Source organism: Nicotiana tomentosiformis, chromosome 3 (genome assembly GCF_000390325.3).
Source record: "Nicotiana tomentosiformis chromosome 3, ASM39032v3, whole genome shotgun sequence".
Classification (NCBI taxonomy): domain Eukaryota; kingdom Viridiplantae; phylum Streptophyta; class Magnoliopsida; order Solanales; family Solanaceae; genus Nicotiana; species Nicotiana tomentosiformis.
In genome coordinates this window covers 56,954,135-56,970,207 of record NC_090814.1, presented here as the reverse complement: position 1 = coordinate 56,970,207, position 16,073 = coordinate 56,954,135, and the positions used below count along the sequence as shown (strand labels likewise).

At 35.2% G+C, this 16,073-nt stretch overlaps 1 protein-coding gene across 4 annotated transcripts; it reads left to right on the top strand.

The window, feature by feature from the left end:
- Nucleotides 1–772: 772 nt before the first annotated feature.
- LOC104116604 (proline transporter 2-like) lies at nt 773–11,825 on the top strand. Of its 4 annotated transcripts, none has more exons than XM_009627490.4 (7): nt 773–989; nt 8,537–8,761; nt 8,858–8,952; nt 9,320–9,509; nt 10,434–10,558; nt 10,936–11,151; nt 11,393–11,825. In XM_009627490.4, the coding sequence occupies exons 1-7, from the start codon at nt 830–832 to the stop codon at nt 11,768–11,770; spliced, it is 1,389 nt and encodes a 462-aa protein (XP_009625785.3). In that variant the 5' UTR covers nt 773–829; the 3' UTR covers nt 11,771–11,825. The 4 variants fall into 4 exon arrangements, with proteins under 4 accessions (XP_009625785.3, XP_070053089.1, XP_070053088.1 ...); XM_070196988.1 differs by having other exon boundaries at nt 10,936–11,155; nt 11,393–11,584; XM_033661403.2 differs by lacking the exon at nt 773–989 and adding an exon at nt 7,790–7,992.
- The last annotated feature ends 4,248 nt before the right edge of the window (nt 11,826–16,073 follow it).

Below are 16,073 nucleotides of genomic sequence, written 5' to 3'. Positions count from 1 at the left end.
TAAATACTCAGTACTTTCTATATCATAACACATGGCTTCAGTAGTGACAGCGACACTGAACTCTATCAGGATTGAAAAATTAATCTTTAGTTATGCAATAATTTAAGATTTCCATGCATAATATGCACCAATCAAAATGTCATAGAGGGCCAAAATCCATATGCATATAAACAAAATATACATATGAATTGCAGCGAAATATAGAAGTGGGGAAGATAACGCAAGACAATAATCTTGAAACACAACAAAGAGAAAGAAACTTTTGTGGTATAGTTTTCAAGACTGTATTGGTAATCTGAGGCACGTGCTAAATAACCAGCCATCCTGTAACCCATAGTTGGTTAGAATCTAAGAGTCCAGCCTTATCACGCAACTTTACTAGATACTTTACTCTTTTAGTCGTTTTAAAATAAACGACACATTTCTAAATTTGGAAATAATTTAACTGTAAGCTCTTTATTTTACTCATTTTACCCTTAATGAGAATCTTTTATAACCACAGAATTGTTATGGCCCCACAAAGATTTTACCCCTTAAGCTTTTAAGACTACAAGTTTCAAAAGTCTTATTTTTTTCTTAAATTCCGTGTCGAGTCAAACTACCTCATCCAAATTGAAACGGAGGGAGTATTAAATATTATTACCAAATGTTATTAATTTAATACATATAAATAAAATGGGCCGTACTTTAGTAAACTTAATGGAAAATCTATCCATTGCGACTATATATAATTAAATGCTTTAGCTCAGTCTCTCAGCTTTCAAACAGAAAATACTTTTCAGATAAATTGTTTCATTAGTAGTGTCATAGCAGTGGTTACAACAACGATATGGGAGAAGACGAACAAAAGAACGAAATCGCCATAAGTTCCAGTCTCTCCCACTCCAATAGAATCCACTCCAACAGAATCCATTCCAATAGAATCTATTCCGATGATCATCTGACTTTAACTGTTGAAGTTCCTGAAACTCATCATCAGATTGGCCAAGGTAACAAATTAATGCTTTGATGAAATTACGTATTTTATTGTTGGAATTACATGCATAGATACGAATTTAAAAACCATTTTATAGCACCAAAAAGATCAGACACTCAGCTAAAGTGTATATATTCCAAAGGGTGCAGAGACTATTCACTTCACTTTCTCTCTGTCAGTATGCTATCATATTGAGCAATAGTTTAGTTAATATATATGTTAAGCTAAGTTAATTTATCACTTATACTAAATTAACATTGTTTGATGTATGCTTTGAATGTGAATAATCTTTTTTTTCCCGGCTGATTATGTTATTGAGGAGGCGTATCTTTGGAGTCCAAGCAAGAATAATAGAAATATGATATTTTTGTGCCACTAGTAATTTCTTGACCTCTGTAATAAATATTTTGGAAAACAATCCATACCAAAATTTATAAACACGTTGGGAAATACTCTTTCTTTTGAGGTTGTTTTATTATTAATGAAAAATCTAGTCCTAAGTACTCTACGTACCCTGCGGACTTGCCTATATAAAAAGAAACACGTTGGGAGTACAATTTTCCTTAAGCGTCAGAGTTTTAAGGCACGTAAGCACGCAGCAGTTATAATGATAGTACTTAGAATTTTGCCATAAAATCTTCACCAGAATTTTTTAATATTGTGAAATTTTGTGGCAAAATCATGATAATCACCACAATATTGTTACTTGTTTTAAAGTTCTGCCTAGTGTGCTTCAAAATTTTATACCCATCGTGCTTTAAAAATCTGGCGCATGACTATTTTTATCAAAATATTTTTTAATGGGGTCAAAATATATGTAAACTGTGGTTTAAACAAAAAATAAATGATCTTTTTGACCACTTATAATATAAAATTAAGAAAATGACTTTTTTCATATTTCTTGTTTCTTATTTTTATATTTCTTATGCTGTAAAAATGAATATCTCTTGTAAAAAAGGTATTAAATTAAAAATAAATTTGTTGTGTTTCGCATTTACCTACAACTATGTTAATAATCGACATCTCCACTAATTGACGCTTGATAGCCTAATACGGACGGAGTAAGGCCTCATTTGTTTGCACTTAACAAAGGTTTGAATATTAATTATTTAGATCTCAAATATTAATTGCGTTTGTTTTTAAAGTCTGAATCTCATTCATTCAGATCTTGATCATATTAAGTGTATTTATTTTTTTAACTTCACAATTACTTAATGAGTCTGAATAGGTTTGTATGATTAAGATCTATAATAAAGTTAATTTCATTAAGATGCTATCATCTATATTCATTACTATCTGCTGCCATCGCTTACCATTATCAACTACCACCACCACCATCATACTCAACCACCATCACCATCACCATCACTATCCTCAACCATAGCTTCCACCACTACCACCACCTATACCGTCCCCGCCACCATCATCCTCAACCACAACCACACACTCGTCCACCTCAACTATCACAACCAACCACCCCATCACTATCAACGACCATAGCCGACACCACCCACCATTATAAACTACCATCATTCACCATCAACTTCTTCAATATCACAACCACAACCACCATCACTACCCATCATTATAAACTATCACCACCTACCACCACAATCCTCAATCATAATCGTCATCGCTACCAATCACCACTAGCTATTATCCAGAACCACCACCATCGACCAAAACTACCACCAACCACCGCCTCTAGTCTTCATTCACAAGCACCTCCATTAGCTATCACCACCATCAACTACCATATTTAAAATAATATATATATATATATATATATATATATATATATATATATATATATAGAATATTAGATTTATTAGCATTTTATTTGAATTTTATATTTATTAATTTTTAAATAAAGATAAATTTTATACATTTAGATGTTAAAAGAACAAACAATCTTAATCATTTAGTATTCAGATCTTAAAACACATCTTAAAATATTTAGATGCGTATTTAAATTCATATGTGTTAATCTTAATATTCAAATATGCTTGTATTCAAATTTAAACGTGTTTAATCTTGAAAAAAACAAATGAGTCCTAAGCCTTGTTATGCGCTTCCATAGCTGGGATTTGATTTTTATGAAAACACAAGGGATTCGGCAGAGTGGAGAAGCTGGATTTGTCACACTCACTAGTGTTGAATTGGGAAACGAAAATATTTATTTACATTTTGTGTTTACGTCAAAACACATCAAAACTATGACTAAAAAAAGCTGAGATAAAAACGTGCATAAGGTTATTATGATTACGTGATAATATTATATGTAATGATATGTTTTTAATTAATTAAATTGGTATAAACTGAATAAAGTTTTCTTAAGAGAAACTCTAAAATGGAGTCCTTATGTCCAACCTTCCAACCTTTCCCGCATGATATATCTGTAGTTATTTTTAGTTTAAGCAATTAGGTAGACGGTTATCCGGGCTAGTTCTTCTTCAAATTATGCACTGGCCCCACTCTCACCAAAAACTAAAAATTTAAAAAGAAGAAACGGAAACAAGTGAGTAAACAGATAATCTCTGCGCAGTCTGATTATATGAAAAAAATTGTTATAAGTGTACTTCGGAATATTTCGGCGAAATTGAGAATTTGCGAAAGAGAATGAGTCAAATCATCCAACATAAAATAGTACCAGATTTATTGATTAATTCAATGTGTGGGATTCCAACTTACATAGTATAACAATAAATTCTACTTAATGTTCATACCTTAACCAACGCCTACACTTACTATATTCATTCCCAAAAATTACTGAGTACGTATTTGAAAGTTGAATTAGCAATTTTTACAACCTATATTCTAAAAGAAAGTCAACAACCAATCTTTAATCAATAAGAGTGCTACTTTTCACTTGTTGACCTCATCGTTTCAATTCAAAGAAAAATTCATCTCTGATTCACCAGGCTAAGCGTCTTTCCCCGTATGAACAGTTGCCAAATACTACCGAAAATCTAAGATGTGAACACTTTTTTTGCATAAAGTGAATGATTCATCCTTTTATCTGGAAGACAAACATTAATGATCTATACTAAATTGATTGTTAAGGAATACAAAATGGAGAACTTACTGCTTTTCTTCTTTTTCCCAAAGCAATAAATCACGACTAAAATTATTGGTCGGCAGTTATTCGCACATTGTGGTGAATGAGGCCCTTTTAGCACAGCCTAAACACTACGTTGATGGGAAAGAAAAAAGAGAGAGGAAAAATGAAGCAAAGAACAGTTAACAATAATAACTAAAAAACTTGGTTAGTATTATCGTTACGATCCGAAATTCATAATCTCGGGATCATAATGGCGCCTAACACCTACTAGCTAGGCAAGTCGACGTGAATAAAGTAAATAACTAATTTTTAATATTTAATACAAAATAAAGACATTTAACGAGAAATAAGCTCAGAATTTAACACAGTGTGAATAAAAGCAACGCGGTACTAACTATTCCAAGAAATCCGGAGTCACATGTACATGAGCTACTAGAATACTACATACGTGGTCTGAAACAAGAACAAATATTTGAAACTAGATAAACAGTAGGATAGATAAAGAAGGGGACTTCAGGGCTGCGGACGCCGTGCAACTACACCTCAAATCTCCAACTGTGGCTGAATCCGAGCAGAAAAATCATTAGAGACCGCTAGGATCAACACCAATATCTTCACAAGAAGTACAGAAGTGTAGCGTGAGTACAACCGACCCAATGTACTCCATAAGTGTCGAGCCTAACCTCGACGAGATAGTGACGAGGTTATGACAAGACACTATATATATAGCAACAAAATAACAAGTAAAAAAGTAAAATATTAACGGGGAGGGGACATACGAAAGGGGAAATATCATGAGAACGACAAGTATGAAATCACCAAATAACATTTTCCGAGATAAACAACAATATAACCAAGTAAATCATCAAATTCGAAAATCAATTAAGGCAATAAAATAAAGATAGCACGGCATCACCCTTCGTACTTTTACTCTCGTCCTCACCATGTAATATCATAAATAAAATGGCACGTCATCACCCTTCGTGCTTTTACTCACCGACACGGCATCACCCTTCGCGCTTTTACTCTCAAATCTCTCAATATATGATAATGAATGCAAATAAGGCACGACAACACCCTTTGTGCTTTTCTCCCCCTCACGAAGAAACAATACAAATCTGAATAATAAAAGCAAGGCGGAAAATAATTTCACTTCAATTATAGTGCCATGATATCAAACTCAACTTTCAAAATATCCAACATCTTTGAAATAAATAATAAATACGAAATAAATAATTAAAAGAAGTAATAATCTAACCTAAGCATGGAAAACATAGTCAATAAAATAATATAATATAAAGAAATAATTTACACCCGCATGCTTTAACCCAATGACAACACATAGATATTCGTCACCTCACATATACATTGTCGCCCCACACATAATACACGTAGCAAATAGACCAACAAGTCCTAATCCCCCAAGTCAAGGTTAACCACGACACTTTTCTTGCTTAGCAACTAAATCAAGACATAATCGTGGCTTTTTCTCTAGAATTAGCCTCCAAACCAATCAAATCTAGCCAAATATAGTTCAAATAATTCAAAATAAGCTTTGGAAACTACCCATGAGTGAAAAAGATTCAATCTTTAATGATTTAAAAAAAAGTCAACAAAAGTTAATCCGGACCCGCTGGGTCAAAACCCGAGATTCGGATCAAAACTTAATTACCCATTCATCCTCGAGTACGGTTATGTGATTAGTTTCGAAATCCGACCTCAATTTGATTTCTAAATCTCAATTTCTCAAAATCCCTAATTTCTATCTAAATCCCTAATTTCTACATGAAAAGGCTTAGATTAAAGGTTAAAATCAATGGGTATTTATGAAAATGTAAGGAAACAAGTTAAAATATACTAACCAATGAAGTTGGGATGCAAATCTCTTCAAAATTGCCTCTAGGCCGAGCTCAAACTTGAAAATGGTGCAAAATGACTCAATCCCCTTTTTTTGAAAGTTCATAACACTAGGCGTCAGGTGTTCTTCGCGTTCGCTAAGCAGCTGACGCGATCGCGAAGCACAGCGGCCAAATAGGCCTTCGCGTTCGCGATGGCCTCACCCCCTAGCCTTCACTTTCGTGAGCTTAGGCTTACATTCGCGTAGAGTACTGCCCAACCTGCCCTCAGATGCCACAAACCATCGCGTTCGCGAGGTAACGGTCGCGTTCGCGAAAGGTAAGCCCTCCACTGCTCCGCGTTCGCGACCGCATCCTCGCATTCGCGTAGAAGGAATCCACCCCAGCCCTAAGTTCTCCCTTCGCGATCGCGAAGCACAAGACATCAGACACCAGAGAATAATTGAAACCAACAACTTTCTAAGTTCAAAATGGTTTGTAGCCTATTCGAAACTCACCCGAGCCCTTCGGGCTCCAAACCAAACATGCACGCAAGTGTAATATCATCATAAAAACTCGCTCGCACGATCAAAATACTAAAATAACACATAGAACTACGAATCGGATATCAAAATACATGAAATCTTCAAAGAAACTCAAGAACTTCAAAAATCACAACCGAGCGTCTGAATCCTATCAAACTAACTACGATTTGCACCAAATTTTGCAGACAAATTTCAAATAGCAAAATAAACCTATACCGAGTCTCAAAATCAAAATCCGAACCCGGTAGCCATAAAGTCAACCTACAGTCAAACCTAAAAAAAATTTAAATCTTTAAGTTACTAGCTTTCGACAAAACACGCCAAATCAAGTTAGGGACTTCCGAATTCAATTCCGAACATACACCAAAGTCCAAAATCACGATACGGACCTACCAGAACCGTCAAAATACCGATCCGGGATCGTTTACATAAAATATTGACCGTAGTCAACTCAAGTTATTTTTAAAGCCAAAAATCATATTTTCTTACAAATTGAGGAATATTAAATGGAGATAATAAAGGATTCAGAATACGGAAATAAGGACTAGAACTCAAAATGACCTATCGGGTTATCACAATTATCCAAGACCATATACGAAGACCGATCCCAACACCCCGCAGGGCAAGGCCTGCTAACTGGACATGAACAACATTATATGGGAGTCTAGGGTCTTAGCATATACGTACTTTTATAGGACTTAGCAAAATTCTTCAGACATTTTTACAGTTTAAAAGGTGATGAATTAAGAAAATATGAAAGATGGCTAAAGCATAGATCCATCAAATATTCTACAGCAGCGTAAACGAAACTAAGCAAATACAAAGAAAATATAAATCACCCATTTTAAGCTAGCGTTTGGCCATAGATTCCCAAATTTATTCTGAAAAATCTGATTTGGGTGAAGTTTGGTTTGAAGATGAAAATATGTTTGGATATATGTTTTGGGTGAAATTTGGTTTGGAAAAACATGAAACATGACTTATACCCACAAGTTCTAAAAACTATCACAGATACCCAACAATACCATTATCAATAACATTCATTATATTATCGCAAACCATAATCCAGAACATAAATAAATTTGATACAAAATTATCATTTTTATAATGAACTACATGATACACTATCAGATGACCGAGAAGACGAAGCAATATCGTTATAAAATAATAAATGGTAGGCTCTTTTATAAAATATAAAAATTTGAGGCAATTTTTTAAAAATATAATAGTGATATTTTGGCCCAAAACCAACTATTGAGCTGGTTTTGGAATTTGGGATTTGAGATTTGGCAAAAAAGGTAGGCAAAATCTATGGCCAAACATATGTATGCCAAATAAAACTCAAGTTTATTTTGGCAAAATCTATGGCCAAACGGGTCTAAATCTTCCATTCACCTAAATTCCCCCAATTCTTCATGTTCCTTTCAATTGAATGTGAAATTTTATTTTCTCTCTGAATGAATGTTCAACCCTGTTCCTAAATTTTAAACATTATACAAGTAAATGATGGGAAACCAAGATAGCGGCACTCACAAGTGCAAAGAGAAAGATGACGAAAAAGAGAAAAGGGAAAAGGTACTAATAAACAGAAAAAAGATGGAAAATAGAGGGGAAGTGCAACAACGGCACTACCAATTCTTCGTGTTCATTATCTCTCTCTTAATTTTCATCCATGTTTCTAAACTCTTAACTTCTTTAAGTTATTTGTCAAGTGCAAAGAGGAAGATACTGAAAAAAGAAAACCGCTTTTGGAATTTGGGAAGAACGACGGGTGGAGATGAAAAATAGAGGAGGAAATGTTTTCTGTCTAAACAGTTAGGGAGAAATGAAAAGATGAAGTGTAAATTTTAGTAAAATTACCAAAAAGTCCTTGAATTTAATGTGGTGAAAACATATAACGAGAACACTTTAGAGAAACTAATTATGTATACAGTGATGTAGTAGGTTAGCAAAACCCATAAATTAAAACGAAGGGAGTATAATATAATTGCAGGAGTTACTGAAGAAAGAAAATGAGCACATGCATGTCATGTGTTTCGTATATTACAACAGATATTTATTTGTTTGTCGAAACCGTTGTAATTTGTGTTGTCTGACTCATGTGTTTTGCAAAATGTAGATTCATCCTTTCAGGTGGGAGTTCTTCTATGTACTGGTATGAACAGCGCTTACGCACTAGGATATGCTGGTGCAGTCATGGTACCTTTGGGATGGATTGGAGGTGTGATTGGTCTGATGTTAGCAGCAGTGATATCATTATATGCTAATGTTCTAATTGCCAAGATCCATGAATATGGGGGAAAGAGGCATATCAGATATAGAGACCTTGCTGGATTCATATATGGTGCGTACGAGAAAATTCATATCAACATGTAGTCTTTTTATTTAACATCTCAGTTTATTTGACTTAGTTAATTTATTGGGATGTCGGATGATGCAGGTCGGATAGCTTTTGTAGTTGTCTGGGGATTACAGTATGCAAATCTTTTCTTGATAAATATTGGATTTATCATTTTGGGTGGACAGTCGTTAAAGGTAAGATGTTCTATATTATGAGGATTTGTCATATAAATGGGCTGGTTGTAGCTTGTTGTTAGTTTACCTAACCTTCCTCCTTTATTTGGGTTGGGAATCGGCAATGTGAGCAAGCTCATACAAGCTTAGTCGTTACAACGAGAAAAGAACTTGTGTAGGCTATATAGGTTAAGTTTTAGTTATAACACTGTTTACTTTTTGTTCAATATTTGCTAGGAGTCTTTCAGTCTTGTTAGAGATTTATAGACCAAATAAAAATATATGGACCGCAACTTGGAGTATTTGTTAAGAGGAAATCGATCTTGAAATGTTACCTTGTTTGGTCAAGTGGTAGAAATGGTTCTGAATGAAGGTATATGATTCACAGGCTTTCTATATTCTCTTTAGAGATGATGATGAGATGAAGTTGCCGTACTTCACAGCAATCGCTGGATTGGGATTTTTTCTTTTTGCCATAGCTGTACCGCATTTGTCAAGTTTAAGGGCTTGGTTAGCGGCTTCAACATTCTTCAGTCTAGTCTATATCACTATAACCTTTGTTTTATCTCTTAAAGACGGTATGCATGTCTCTCTCTCTCTCCCCCCTTAGTGTGATCTGACTACATCAGAAATGTGACATTAATTTATTGAAGTTTTATATATGCTCAATGTTTGTTCAAATACTGTGAAGTTAACTATCATTGGGCTAATTTTTGCTAGGTAATGATATTCTTGGAGCCTCTTCTTGCCTGGTGTAATTTATCCGTGATATGAAAAAGCAAATACATAAAATGGAGAATGTTGTCTCACTAATTTGCTGTTGTCAGCTAATATATGAGAACAGAAGTTACTATACCAATTTGAACCTCTTTAGTTCTAGTAACAAAGATTAGCAACGTGAAAAAAATAAAATAATGTAACTGGAATCATGCCTCCTTCAGAGAATGTGACTTTATTGGTGTCATCAGACAAAGTCTGAACTGAGTATTAAAATGAAATGCTAGAGGGAGCTTGTCTGATTATTGCACTCAGCAAAACAACTACCTAAGCATCTCCATTTCAACATTTTATCATATTCTATTAGACCTGCTATTAACATCAGCTTTACTATATATCTGTCGTCATAATTCTTCACATCCAACAATAAAGCCCAGGGGGCTTTAGCACCATACTACCACTATACAGAATCGGTACCACTAATAGAATTGGCAGTTCAGTTTCTCTCTGCACTACTGAAATACTGGGAAGGATATTTCGTATTTAGTAATGTGCTATTGGATTGACTTTAAGAAAAGCTTTTTTATTTTGGTTCCAATTCAATACTTAACAAGTCCGAACTAATTGAATACTTGTGTCAGAAATTCCTTGAATCGGTTTGCCATTTCCATAAAGGATATAAAGCTTTATGTGAAATGTCCATGTCCAGTATCATTTCAAACTCTCTTGTCTAAGGAACTAGTACATAGTTAACATGCATCCTTCTCTTCTTTCCTAAATTGCAGGAATCAATGCTCCACCTAGGGACTATGGCATTCCAGAATCAAAAGCAAGCAAAGTTTTTGCAATTATTGGTGCAACAGGAAACCTTGTTTTTGCATTTAACACCGGCATGGTTCCAGAGATCCAGGTATCTATATAAGCTAGAAATATAGGAGCCTTATGAACAGAGTATTACTTCAGCAATGTATTTGTGTGAAGGACAATATCATTTTTAGCACTTTTTTTTACCATCATACGTCTCCGTGGATAAACTTAGATATTTTGAAATATATTCTTGTTATTAAATTGAAGGATATTTAGAATATGACTATGAATAAGGCGATGAATCATTCTCCAGCCCATGTATCTACTCTTTATTTCGTTTTGTTGAGTGTGCCTGCCCCATTGTTGTACTATGTAAATCTTATCTTGTCTGACTTTTCACTTATTTCCTCTCAATCAATTTGTTTCCGTCTAGATTCTAACAGTATACTCATATTTGTTGTTAAATCCTTTTTGTAACAGGCTACTCTTAGAGCACCTGTTGTCGACAACATGTTGAAAGCCCTATATTTACAGTTTACTTTAGGCTCTGTGCCTGTTTTTGCCGTTACTTTTGTGGGGTATTGGGCTTATGGATCAAGCTCATCATCCTATTTGCTCAACAATGTCAGTGGCCCAGTTTGGGTGAAGGCACTAGCCAACCTTGCTGCTTTCTTGCAATCCATCATATCTTTACATGTAAGTATATCCCCACTTTGATCTTATGCTATTCCTTCCTTTCTTGGTCTCAAAACAGAAAATTCAGCTCTGTTACTATGCCGGCTATATAATGGATTTAACTGAATCTGTTACTTTTGGCCTAAACTATGTATTACGAAAAAAGATCATTTAAAATATATACATATGTGATATGATCACACTTATTCCGAACTGACTCACTATAAAGGTTCCCTTTTTTTTTTTTTTTTGGGTATTGCAGATATTTGCAAGTCCAACATATGAATTCCTGGATACCAAATATGGATTCAAAGGAAGTGCAGTCGATTTTCGGAACGTGGTATTCAGAACAATAGTCAGAGGTGGTTATCTAGCAATTACTACGTTCTTGTCGGCTCTGTTACCTTTCCTTGGAGATTTCATGAGCCTCACTGGTGCTATCAGCACATTTCCACTCACATTTATTCTCCCTAACCACATGTACCTTGTTGCCATGAAAAAGCAGTTGTCTTCACTACAAAAGAACTGGCATTGGCTAAATATTGTCTTCTTTGGTTTCACTTCTGCAACTGTTTTAGTAGCTGCCTTCAGGCTCATTGCAGTGGACTCAAAAACTTACCATATGTTTGCAGATTTGTAACTCTTTATGTGATACTTACATGATGAAATGTTCTGTTCTTATTCAGGGACTTCAAGTATTTTTTTAGTAATGACAAACTTTTTCAATTGAAACATGTGTTGGGGAAAAACAAGTAGTAAACAATGCACGACAAGGTATCAGCGGAAAATATCCAAGTCAAACTTCACCAATCCATTTGAACCAAGAGAAAATAATCATACTCACGTACAAATATTTTCGGGCAGTAAGTATATCAACCAACGTCAAATATAGCCAAGCAAAATAATCAAACACACGAGACACCAAGATTTAACGTGAAACTTCTTCAATGTGAAGAGTAAGAACCACGGTACTTCCGACCCATAAATATCCATAATATCAATCAACAAGAATTACAAAAGTTCTCTAAATTGACAACAAAGCAAGTGTCAAACCAAGAGCAACAATAGAAACAAGAGCGCACCAAAGCAATTGAAACAAAAGGAGAGAATTCACCCAAAAATGAGTTACTGTTCACACCTCCAAAAATGAAAATACAAGCCTTCAAATCCAATCTTCACCGTTGAAATCCAAGAATTATATGTAAAGAACTCACAGTTTAAATTTGAGCATGATCCAATGGTTAGCGAGTTAGAAAATACTATTTGAAGTGGACTGCCTAAGCAGAACTTTTTTGCAGCAAAAGAGCACAAATTTTCCCTCAAACCCTTCAAAATGACTACTCTCTCATTTTTCTCTCTTGTTATGTTCAGACCTAAATAGGTCTTGTTTATACTCCTTAACAATAGTGGGCCTTAGGTCAAAAGTGATCTAAGTCCAAAAGGGCACCTTTAAATCCACATAATAAGGGAAAGGCCCAAAAAAATCCAAGAATTCTCCCCCTCCAACTATGTGAAGGAAACCGCCATCCTGGCGATCAAACAATATCTTCAAACTTTCCTATTGGCTGAGATTTAGTTAACATGTCTGAACCATTATCTTACGTGTGAATCTTCTCAACAATCATGGATTTACTGAATATCTATTTTCTATTAATGAATATCTATTTTTTACAAATTAATTAAGTACTAGTCTTAAATTAATCACGTAGTATTAATATTATATAATTATAAATGTATTTACTATCTTAAGATTATTAAAATAACTTTTTGTATATACATTACTTAGGTTTTATAATTAATTTGACAAATTTAATCCTTAATTTCTAGCGAATTAGGTTACTATGCTAATATTTTGAAATTAGTGCTATAATTCAAAATATACGTTTTTATAGATAATTAATTAAAATAATTAGTAACATATATAATAATTATAATTATATCACATTTTATTGAAATAATTAAGCTTGTTTAAAATAATTTTAAAAGGGTTAAAAAATTAAAGGGCTACATTTACAATTCTTCAATTAAATACAAAGTAGCTATTCCCTAAATCAATTCCAGCCCAATTCAGAATTGACCCAGTCCAAACACCCCATCCCCTTCCAACTTCTCAATCCATGCCATTCTCATTTAACCAATGAGGTCATGCCACGTCATCCTCCTTTATCACTCACAAAATAAACACACATACATCTGAACCATTGATCTATCTGATCAACGACTCACATTTAATCTCTGATTTTCCTTTGATATTTAAACACCTGCCCAAATATCCCATCACCAGATCCAACGGCCCAGATCCTATCTCCTATCTTTAACCTTAGAGACGGCCCCTAATGCCCCACGAACCCTAAATCATTTGTCACCTGCCCAGCCACCCTTCTTTCCCCTTCCTCTCTCTTTTCTCTCATTTGCCCCAGCTCCATCAATCAACATGATTTGCACATATTAGTGCCTGGTCGTGAAATCAACTTCAAATCATCTCATTTGTCTCTCATATCCATGATTCATGCTGAATCTTTGCCTGTTTCATCGTCAAAATTCAAACCCTCCAAATCCAAACCCTAACCCCCAGAGATGAAACCTCAAATCGCCATTGACCTTTCATATTCATGGTGTCACGACCCGGAATTCCCACCGTCGGGGCCGTGATGGCGCCTACCATTTCACTTGCTACGCAAGCCAACGTTAGAGAATCATTAAACCAATTCCTTATTTCCATTCAGTAAATAACAATAATTAGTTAAGATGAAATATAATAAATGCGAAATAATATAAAAACCGTATTAATTATTACCACCCGGATCTGGAGTCACAATTCAGGAGCATTCTAGAATTTACTACAAGTAATAGTCTGAAAGAAATACAACTGTCTAAATGAAAGAAACAGAACAAAGAAGATAGACGGGGACTTCAAGGTCTGTGAACGCCGATAGATCTACCTTGAGTTTTCGAATAACGGTCCAATAGCAAAATCTCGATCAACTCTAGCCAGTACCAAAATTTGCACAGAAAAAGTGCAGTATCAGTACAATCGACCCCATGTACTGGTATGTGTCGAGCCTAACCTCGATGAAGTAGTGACGAGGCTAAGGCAAGGCACCTACAAATCAACCTGTACAGTTTAACAATGTATATATAAATAACAATAATGAAGAATTAGATAGGAGATATCGGGAGGGGGAAACATGCTGGGGGAAATACGAGATAAATAACTACAGCTGAATGATAACTGGAAAAACTAATATATTATGAATCAACAGGAACACGAATACAGAAAAGGAAAAATGTATGGCATCACCCTTCGTGCTTTTACTCTCAGTCTCACCATAAATCAATAGAAACGACACGACATCACTCTTCGTGCATTAACTCTCATAATATGGCACGACATCACCCTTCGTGCATTAACACTCACAATATGGCACGGTATCACCCTTCGTGCATTAACACTCACAATATGGCACGACATCACCCTTCGTGCATTAACACTTTTCCTTCCCATAATGCAATGCATAAATAATAACAGGTAGATAGAATAACAAGTACAAGCCTTACTTCGACATTTGGTTCCACAATATCAATCTCAGCTTTGAAATAAATTCTCAATTATAACCAGAAAATCCGTAAACTTAATAAGAACGATCAATTTAACAACATTAGTATAAACACATAGCAATTAGGCATAGGAAAGAGACAATATAAGAAAAATGGAAGAAACATGGAAAATAGGTAAATTGACGGCGCATAAGTATTCGTCACCTCACATATATGTCGCTCATATGAATTTCACATAGCAAATAGTCTAAGGTTCCTAATTTCCTCAAGTCAGGGTTAGACAGAACACTTACCTTGCTCCTAAGGCCACTTAATGCTCAATCATAGCTTTTCCTATAGAATTCACCTCCAAACCCCTCGTATCTATTCAAAAATGACTCAATAATATCAAATATTGCAAAAGGAATCAATTACATTGCATAAATTAAATTTCTCAAAATTTTCTCCAAAAAGTTAAAAATCGACCCCGGGCCCACTTGGTCAAAACCCGAGGTTCGGACCAAAATTCATTTACCTATTCACCCTCGAGCCCGGATATATAATTAGTTTTTGAATCCGACCTCAAATTGAGGTCTAAATCCCCAAATTTCCGAAATCCCTAGTTTCTACCCTAACCCCTAATTCTACCATGAATACTCTAGATTTTAGGTTGATAATTCATAAAAAGGTAATGGGTAATTGAAGAAAAATGGTTTAGAATCACTTACCAACACTTTGGGGAAGCAAATAACTCTTGAAAATCGCCTGTAGTCCGTTTGGTTTTTGAGAAAATGAAATAAATGGCCAATTACCGTTTTTGGATTCTGTTAAGTGCTGGGCGACAATGTTCATCGCGTTCCCTAAGGGTATAGGCTGTCAAACCTTCGCGTTCGTGAGACCTTGTTCACGTTCGTGTTGGCTACCCCCTGGCCTTCGCGAGACATCACTCGCGTTCGCGATGAAGGAAAGACCGACTCTCCCCCGCAGTGCCTAATACTACGCATTCGCGATGAGCTTGTCGCGTTCGCGAAGGGTAACTCCCCCATTGCTTCGCGTTCGTGACCAAGCCTTCGCGTTCGTGAAGAAGAAAATTCTGGCCTCTTCAGTTTACTCTTCGCGTTCACGGAAGTACCTTCGCGAACACGAAGAAGGACATGCCAGAATACCTGCTGCAGCAAAATACCAGATTTTTTCAAGTCTAAAACATCATGTGGCCTATCCGAAACTCACCCGAGCCCTCGGGGCTCCAAACCAAACATGCACACAAGTCTAAAAACATCATACGAAATTGCTCGCGTGATCAAATCGTAAAAATAACACATAGAACTACGAATTTAGCACCAAATCAAATGAAATTCTCAAGAACACTTTAAAATTCCTATTTTCTCAACTGAACGTCCGAATCA

Excerpts from the sequence above, each read along its gene's own strand:
- LOC104116604 (XM_009627490.4), top strand. The coding sequence starts at position 830 with ATGGGAGAAGACGAACAAAAGAACGAAATCGCCATAAGTTCCAGTCTC. Across the intron at positions 8,953-9,319 it reads TGGGTGGACAGTCGTTAAAG|GCTTTCTATATTCTCTTTAG; the intron begins GTAAGATGTTCT and ends TATGATTCACAG. Across the intron at positions 9,510-10,433 it reads TGTTTTATCTCTTAAAGACG|GAATCAATGCTCCACCTAGG; the intron begins GTATGCATGTCT and ends CCTAAATTGCAG.